Source organism: Mesitornis unicolor, unplaced genomic scaffold (assembly GCF_000695765.1).
Source record: "Mesitornis unicolor isolate BGI_N332 unplaced genomic scaffold, ASM69576v1 scaffold51586, whole genome shotgun sequence".
Lineage (NCBI taxonomy): Eukaryota > Metazoa > Chordata > Aves > Mesitornithiformes > Mesitornithidae > Mesitornis > Mesitornis unicolor.
The window spans coordinates 1-9,225 of NW_010191319.1; the positions used below are offsets into that span (position 1 = coordinate 1).

At 47.8% G+C, this 9,225-nt stretch overlaps 1 protein-coding gene across 1 annotated transcript; it reads right to left on the reverse strand.

Moving 5' to 3' along the window:
- Positions 1-8,609: 8,609 nt before the first annotated feature.
- Positions 8,610-9,218, reverse strand: LOC104542405 (homeodomain-interacting protein kinase 2-like; the record flags this gene model as incomplete). The annotated part of the gene is made up of 1 exon (XM_010186698.1): positions 8,610-9,218. A coding segment is annotated over one exon (366 nt), but the record flags the coding sequence as incomplete, so codon positions are not given.
- Between the last annotated feature and the right edge of the window lie 7 nt (positions 9,219-9,225).

Consider the following 9,225-nt stretch of genomic DNA (forward strand, 5'->3'; position numbering starts at 1 on the left):
TGGGAGCAGCACAGGTGCCCAACTGCAAAGCACCGCCCAGTGCTCCCAGTTCCCACCTCTGCCCTAAGCTGAGCGATGCAACCCCACCAGCCGTGAGGAAAACACGTGCGGAGCCCTCCCGAGAGCACCCGAGCTCCACCACCGAAGTGCGGTTCTTCAGGTGGACATAGATGTATTTTTAAATGCCAATTCCTGTACTTCTTTGACCTCCAAGTACCAACTTGCTCAGCAGACATTTATACCGTGTTCACTGGTTACCCAAGTGAAAGAGCAGAACAGACAAAACCAGACAGCTAAGCGAGACCCGGGAGAGGGGAACGTGATAGACCAAAATGCAACGGACGGGGTAACAGCAGCGGGGAAACAGCTCTGACAGGAGCCAGCATGGGCCAGGAAAACAGTGCTGACAAGGAGATGGTCAGTGAACTTCTTTGTATTTCCTTTACTGGTTCAAAATGTTTCTGTGGTGGTAAGCATCGTTTGTAAGAAAGGGGTGAACAGATGGGAGCCAAATTACAGCACTGCCTCTGAGTGGCTGTCACACACACACACACACACACACATACACACCCCAGAATAAAACAAGCATTAACTAGGAATTAATTCACAGGAATTAATCATGTGGCTAGTGATTTATCAACAGTACAATACAATCCTTCCTTTGAATATCCTTCATTCTCCTGATGTGGGTATCTTCCTCCAGATGAGGATCCTACAAAGAACAGTGAATTTAGTATCGTGCTCCCTGCTTCAACCCAAGGAGCCTGATAAATTATGTTATTCAAACAAGGAAACAAACAAATACTTGATCTGTTCCACTAGATCTTCAAAGTGGGTGGAGTGTTTTTTCGACCAGACTTGGGAATACAGTGGATTACGTGATCTCTGGACTTACTTCCCAACACTATGTTATACCTCAAAACAGAATATACATATTAAAGACATATTTGTATTTTACTATGTTTAACGGGCGAAATTAAAAAGAGTTTTTGAAGGTGTCACTTAAAAACACAAGATTTCCTTTAAAAAGTACCAGTTTAAATGTAAACTATAAAACACTGTAATAACTATAAAATGTAGCCAGAAAACTGTTGAAGTAGCCACAGTCTATTATTCAGTTCCTATTGGTTTAAAATGTGACTCATTAAATATCTTCTAGAAGGCCAAAGCACTTTACAGTAGCTATAAACATATATACTTACATGTGCATTTTAACATCACAATTGATTAAAATACATACAAGAGTAATCTATTCCTTGGTTTAATCTCTTTTTGTCTTTTTAAAGATTTACTGTCTTCAGAATTCACTCAAGCAACAATGACCAGGGTGGGCATTTATCGCTATTCCGCCCCTAGGGAGTTCAGGGTCTTTGAATCAAAGTTCAAGCTGGCTACATGTTTTCAGAAAGGCTAAAACCAGGATGAATGCCCACATTTGAGGTAATTATTGCCATTAGGTCACAGTTTGCGTAATACAAGTGTATCTAAATCCTTCTTGAAAAAAAAACCCCAAAGGTATCCTGCAGTACTGGGGGATACCTTTTGTAGCGATCAGAACCCAGAGTCCTGATCAGTGGGTTTGCTTCCAAAGGAGCCGGTGGTCCCGGGGCACCAGGGACAGCTGCCGGCCAGCCTAGAGCTCAGGCGACAAACCTGTCGTGTTGTGAAGAAAACCAGAAAAGAAAAGAAAAAGTGGAGGTGCCATAAAATAGATGGGTAACATTTCTGACCAGAATTCCAGACCGAAGCTTTTCTATCTGTCTTATTCCTTTCCAAGCAGTTTGATGGAAAAAAATGTAATGAAAAAAAAATCCAAACGTATTGGCATTAAATATGAACTCTATGCCAGCACTGCAAAAACTCCTTGGCTATGTTCTGAAAGTGGGATAAGCTTTGCTTTTGCTCTGAGCATTGTTGCCCCATTGCTTTCTGTTTCAAAGAGGAAACCTTGTTAGAAAGACAAAGAAAGAGAGAGAGAAAGACTGAAAGAAAGAGGAAAAGAAAGAAAGAGAGAAAGAGGAAAGGAAAGAAAGAGGAAAAGAAAGAAAAAAGAGAAAAAGAAAGGGAGGGAGGGAGGGAGGGAGGAAGGAAGGAAGGAAGGAAAAAAGGAAGGAGGGAGGGAGGGAGGGAGGGAGGGAAGAGAGAAAGGAAGGAAAGAATAATCCCTGGCTGTCAGAAGTACACGCAAGTATTTACAAGGTTTGTGTAAATCTGCACGCAGTTCCCCTCACAGCAAAAGAGTTAAGAACAGAGATGTCACAATATTTATCAGTGCAGTAAAAAATATCATTTTTGGAAAAAATATACCTTTAGTATTGCCTTTCTTAGATTAACTATGACAAGCAAAAGATTAAAAACAAAATACTTCTCTTCAAACACACACGAATAGTCTGTTATAGCAGCACTGCTAAAACTGGAAGGACAAAGCTAACCCGTAAATGAGAAACAGGACTTTCAGACCATAAATGCCGAACACAAAGCCTCCTTGTAAGCTTCCTAAGACTTCTGAAGAACCAGGCCAACCCACCATTCGAAATTCACTCTTGACACAGGCAAACGCTCGCTCTAAACCGTGTTTTCCCACTGAAAGCATCTGGCAGGCGCAGAGCTCAGCCCGCTCCCCTCCAGTTGGGTTCTCACACCTCCACCCGCATCCGCAGCTCTTCACGGGCAACCACTGCCTCTGGGGTCACTCCCAGGAATTTTGTTTGTCATGGGGGGACAAAAAGACACCTTTGGAGTGGGGCCTGGAGGAGGGGTGCTCCTCTGCATGCAGCCCGGGCTTACTGCAAGGGGTCACCCCTGTGGTGGGTCCCGCTGCAGGCCTGGGGTGGGAGGTGAGCATCACGGTGGCATCACGGTGTCCCTCACAGGTAGGGGCGCTCCTGGGTGGTGGGAAGGATGTACCAGGGAGATGCAGACCAGCCCAGGGAGCCCAGAGCCCCCCGCCCAATGCAGTACTCCAGCCATTTACAACAGGACCGCCACCACGGCTTCAGGTACCGCTGCAAAACGCTGGACCTCGCTCAACATCTGCAACCCAGGGTGAAGTTGTCACCAGCTTTGCTGGAGTACGGCAGTGGGGGAACCCCAGCAGTGCAGACCCATCTTCCCCTCCCCAAATGCAGAGGGAGCAAAATGATTTGTAGGCACAGGAGTAGGCCACAAGAAGTAAGTCGGGGACTCCACGTGCTTTGGACGCAGGCTCTCCTCACAGGAGCACCAGAGAGACTTGGGGACGGGAAAGCGGTTGACATGGATGTGTGCCAGGACTGCAGCTCCACTGCTTTGAAGCTGCCATGCGAAACTGGACCACAGCAGGGGCAGATCTGCCAGCAGGAAGTGGGAAATTGTTCCCTTCCCGCATTGTTCCCTTCTGCATTGCCTACCCTCAGCAAAGATGATTCCTGCAGACCTTGCGTACAGGTACCCAGGATTTGGCCCACAGGTAGCGCTGCAGGCCTCTCATGGGCTGATTGCCAAGCCACGGAAAAACACACGCCTAAGGCCGACACCTTTGTCCTGGCCTCACCACAGCACCACTGTTGGGGTCTGACTCACGGAACAAAACTGGCATCCTAACTCCAGGAAAAGAGACACTACAGAAGCAAGGCAGAGCATCCAGAAGCTTATCCCTGCTTCACAGCTCACCATTTCCACACTGCAATGTCGCCACTGAAACGCTGTGATCAATGTGAACGATAATGAGAAAAGAATAAAGTTTTGGACGTCCCCTGCAGTTTAGGATAGCAGCAATATTTAGTGTGAATTGCTCATCAGCTACTCAAAACGATGACAGAAAGTTGAGGGAGAAAAAGAAAAAGAAGAGAAAGGAAAGATGGAGTTCCACCGCTTATCCCCATTGCCTGGCGGTCATGACTCGTGGTTTTGTTTCATTTCTGGAGTGGGTAGGGATCTCTTTCTCTCTCTCATTAAACCAAAAGATAAATCTTTGGTTAAAGAAAAAAACAGGTTTATCGCCCTTCAAGTTTGCTAATGGAATTGCCTTCAAACCAAATGACAAGATATAATCCCTTGAAAGTCTAAAAAAGGACAAATGTCACGCACAGAAGTGTCCCTTTCTTGGAATGTTTTACATATTGCAACAAAACTACTAGAAAGAGAGAGAGAGAGAGAGAGAGACCTGCCAAGGCCCAATTGGTTGGATGCAACTCTGCTGAGGAAGGTGCGGTTGCATTTGCTCTCCCAAACGACTGGGTTTGGCCCAGTCTGCAGTGGGAAGTGCTTCCATTTGGGCTTCCCATTCTGTTCATGTTAGCGGTTCTCTCCGCTCCCTCCTGCATTCTGGTTTCACAGCAGGACTCTGAACATCCACCTCTGAGGAGAGGCAATGTCCATCCTTCCTTCTGCTTCCCACACGAGAAGAACGCAAGATGAGACAATGGGGAAAGGGACCGCTGTTTCACTGTGTCAGCCATAAGCCACCCATAAAACTCCCACTATCTGAACATTCACCTCCTCTCTCAAGTTTCCATGCCGTTTACCCCACACGCATGAAGAACACCAACCCAACCACACCAATCCTGCTTCCTCTCCAAAGGACTTTGCGAGCAAAACAAGCTGGCTGTTATATACGTGGCACCGACTGCATGCAAAGCTTCAGCTTCCTCTGCTAAAGCAATTTGGGTTCCCCGTGACTAACTCTACCACACCTTTTTTCCATACTCTGCCTCTATACAGGTGTGAGGGAGGAGGTGTTGCTCAGCTCCCCCATACCCGCCAGAAAACACGCGGTGTTGTACCATTAAAGCAATTCGATGGCTGCGCTGTGCACCCTTGCATTCCCACCATCCCATCACCACCATCATCTGCCCACCTACAGCTGACTACCAGCGACTCCAGTGTGGACAACATGAAATCTGGCTACTCCGACACGCACTGCACCCCTTCTTGCTGCCAGCATCGGCCGCTCTGACAGCTTGGCTGCCAAACGCCCCCCACAACCATAGAATCATACAATGGCTTTGGTGGGAAAAGGCCTTTAAGATCATCAAGTCCAACCCTCAAGTTCAAGCCCGCATGGGAGATCAGGTCAGATGGGCACACAGGGAAAACGCAATTAATAGAAGTAAAACATTACTGTGATTGAGATTGCAACCCTTCATGCTTCGCCAGTCTAGGCCAGAGGAGCATATAAACAAGTAATTAACTTGAAGGGCTTAAGTCTGTTCTTTAGCAAAGCACTCAAGTGCATGATTAACTTTAAGTCTCTGCCGAGGTCCTATCATTTTTTAATGGAGTTTGAATTCAGTTACTGCTTCCCCCATTCTGACAGAGCAGACGGTGCAAATGAAAACATAAATACCTAAATGCTAGCAACCAGAATAGCTTAATAAAATTCCACAACAAATAATTGTAAGAGAAGGGAAAATCTACAGCGAGGACAAAAGCAAAAACACAAACCAAGCATCCTGGCCCTGCGGACACCTGATCAACTTTCCGTGAGAGCAGAGGAGCAGGCGAGGGGCCCTGCCCTCTCTGCGGCCGTGCCTTTCCCAGCCAACGCCGTCCATGCACATCAGTGCCCGTCACCCAATGATGGGACTAAGAGCTGCGCTCACATCTCCGCCACAGCTCCTCCGACAGCCCTGTTTCTGGAGAGCCATCTCTCTGCCAAACCCTTAATGTGTAGCCTGACCTTGGGTTCACTGGAAGGACCCAATGATCATGCCCTGGAGCACAAACGAAGTCTCTATCAAACAAAGTGATGGTGAGCTGAATCCTAGGGCACCAAGGTCCTTACCTGCCTTTGATCCACCTCCCCTTAGATCATTACGGTAGCTGCTGTTTGGTTTTGGCCTCTGAATGAATTTTTCTGGACTTATTCTGAAATGACGATGTGACCCGGAGGACAACTCCTGGCTGTAACTGCTCTCACAGAGCAGCTCCACTCCCCCTCGGTTACTGGCAGAGTTTTCATCCTCAGGACAATCTCATTTTCCCCTTCCTCCTGCAGTTTTCACAAACACAGCAACCCTTCTGATGCCACTGATGAAGAGAAATAAAATTAACAACAACAATGCTAAGAGAAAAAAAGAACACAAAGATAAGGAATGCGTGTGCAATTAAAACCCAGAGTAAAATATAATAATAATAAAATATTAATCATAATCATAACAACCGTTCAATAAAATAACATTGTCTTTCCATTTCATGACACAAGCAGTATGACGCTCTCACTGGGAGCTGGGAGAACTGGTGGGAGAGGAGAGGAATGCAACACAGAGAGAAGGGCTGTATTTCCCCACCTCGGACGCAAGGGGATGTGTTGCCTTTCCAAAAGAAGGGGCGGGTAAGGTGCATTGGCTGCTGGGAGTTCGTATCCTCATCTAAGGTATATTGAGCTGGCATGAGGGACAGGCAGGAGAAGAAAACTGTGCTCGGGTAGCCCAGGAACCAGTGCTGACAACCAGCGAGGTTATTCGGTGGTTTGCCAGAAGACGGCAGCCCTGTTGAACAGCCTCTGTACAGCAGGATCCCTTCTTCTTCCGGGCCAGCCAAGCACTTACCGCAAGAGAGGATCCTTGTGCTTGTCTTTCTGTCAGCTTTCCCCACATGAGAGAGCCTCCTTCCCTGCTGCTGCCCAGGGAACCCATCCCTCGCCACCCTGCCAACGAACCTGCAATTTTCCAGCGTTTTGGGAAATACCTGAACACCTCATGCTCTGGTTACAGGGAAATGTAGAGCGGAACCGAGCAGCCGCCTAGACTTCAGCTTTCAAGGAAACATGGAAACCTTCTACCAGACTCTCTCCTTCCTCCCCAGGCCATCCACAGACACAGGTACCCTAGAGACACTTCCAAATATTGACGGACCAGTGCAACCGCCGTTACCAGCAAAACTCCCCTCTGAACGAAACCCAACGGTAGGAAAGGCTCCCTCTAGAAACCTGTCGAAAACAAGACGACCACGTAGCGATCCTCAGCGTGGAGGACCCGCAGGACCACCATGCTCTCCGGTTCCAGGGCCGCTCTGCTGCTGCAGGCAATTTTTGGGGGTGCAGGTGAGGAGGGAGGAGGGGAAGCGCACACTGTCACTGCTACGGTACAGTGGGTAAGGCCTGATGGATTACAATACTCTGTTCATGTAAGAAACCTGAGTTTGACTCTCTCAACATGACTTTCTCGTGCTTGTTTTGGGACTCCAGCCCTTTCCTGACCCCCTCCCATCGACAGACGCAGCGAGAGCTGTTGGCAACAGCAAGTGTTTCTCCCTTTCACAGGCTGAAATTTTGTTCCCATTTCAGACACACAACCTGACAACCGAGAACGTCAGCAAACAGCAGAGAATTCAGTTTCTGGGGAGGAAACCTGCTATTTCAACAGGACAGGAACAGACTGGTCCACAAAGGAATCCCCAGACCCTCTGGGAGTCACCCTAGGTCTCACAACCGAACCTGCTCACTTCCAGCCCATCCAGTGCTCGACAAAACACCCAGCCAGATGCACTTCCAACCCTGCCAAGCCTCCCCAGCTTGCCACATGAGCTAAGGCTGGCGATGTGGGGGAAAAAAACAACCCAACCCAAAACACCACCAACAGAAGAAGAAAATCTGCAATAACAACCCAAAAATCAATCAAAAAAAAAGAGCTGAGAGTAAATTCCGACTAGCCTCAGTCAGTTTCTAGGAGTACCAGTGGAAGTAAACCCTTAAACCGCGTCTGTAGTTCGGTAAGGCACTACGAGGGAATGATGTAAAACTAAGACTGTGACGGCTGTAATGGCTGTGCCGAGGAACACACCACAGAGAGAAGGCAGCATCTGCACACACACACACACACACACACACACACACACACACACACACGTACAAACCTGGACAATCACATTTGTTACATGCCTATGTTATATCACTTTTCTTTGTGCAATCACATTGAGGAATAGTCTATTGGTATCGTTGAAGTTCAACACAAAAGAGTAAAAAGGGTGTATGACCTGTATAGTGCTACATTCTACCAGGGGGAAGGGAAGGGGGTCAGGGCAGCTAAAATGTCTCCTCCTATACTAAAACGGCTAGGGCTTGAAAAGGAAGCTTTCCAAATAAAATAAAATTAAACACAACTAAAATCCAACATACATTGTATTAGAGATCTCATTTAGGAATAGTGTTTCTCAGGGATTTATCCAGCGTGTTCAAGGAAAGGGAGAAACATCCCCATTGCTTCTGCTCTCGACCAGTGCTGCATGGCCTGTTTTGCCCCCATTTTTAAGGATAGCAATGCTAGATGTGAATTTAGAGCACTGGGACAACACTTTCTCCTCCTCCCTCAGCCTCCCTTACCCACTTTGTATTTCCAGGAAAAACCCCACCAAAATCTCATGTACGCTTTGGGATACAGAGATCACTGCAAAGACAGGGCATAAACCCTTTGGAACGCTGGATAAATCCCTACTCCATACAGCTATTGGATTAAAAACCTGATGGATTTCATTTTAGGTGTTCTGGACAACAAATTTCTAAATGTAGCTCACTACTGGATGAAAATAACCTTTAAAAGTCTATTGGTGAAGTTCTTCAAAAGACAGGACCCGCTGCAGGGTCCTTCTGCTTCTCTCTCTCTAGTTTGGTGCAGAATGGTTGGTTTTTTTGTGTTTTTTTTTTCCTGTTCTTTTTTTCCATTTTCTTTTTTTTTTAAATTTTAAATAAAAAGTGTAGACTTGGTTCTCCCCCTTCTTTCCTCATTCTTGTTTCTTCCTTAAAGTCTCCTTCATTCAAGTTTCATGTGCGAGCCTCCCATTGCATTGTCAGTTTTTGTCATGTTCTTCAGGACAAAAGCGGCTGCCTCGCTCCCCCTGGGACGGGTGCGCCTCTCGCTCCTCATTTCCAGTGTTTAGATGTAAGGGTACTGGTTGACCTTGGTGGGGCTCAGCGGGTATCCAGTGTAGACTGTGGAGGCTGGAGAAGCACTGATATAGGTCTGATGAGCAAACTGAGCCTGGTACTGACTCGGGTGGATGGTGGGTGAGGGCAGGACCCGCGGGCCCATGCTGACGGGGACCTGGTGGACGATGCTGGCGGGGTAGGTGGTGTGCTGCACGGCGTGCCGCGCAGACCCCTGGGAGGCCACCAGGTGGGTGACAGTGCCCGTGGAGCCCAGGGCGGCGGGGGCGGTGTAGGTGTAGAGGTGGGGCTGGGTGGGCAGGTGAGCAGCAGCAGCCGCGGCCAAGTGCGGATGAACGGTGCCGTGGCCGGGGCTCTTGGGC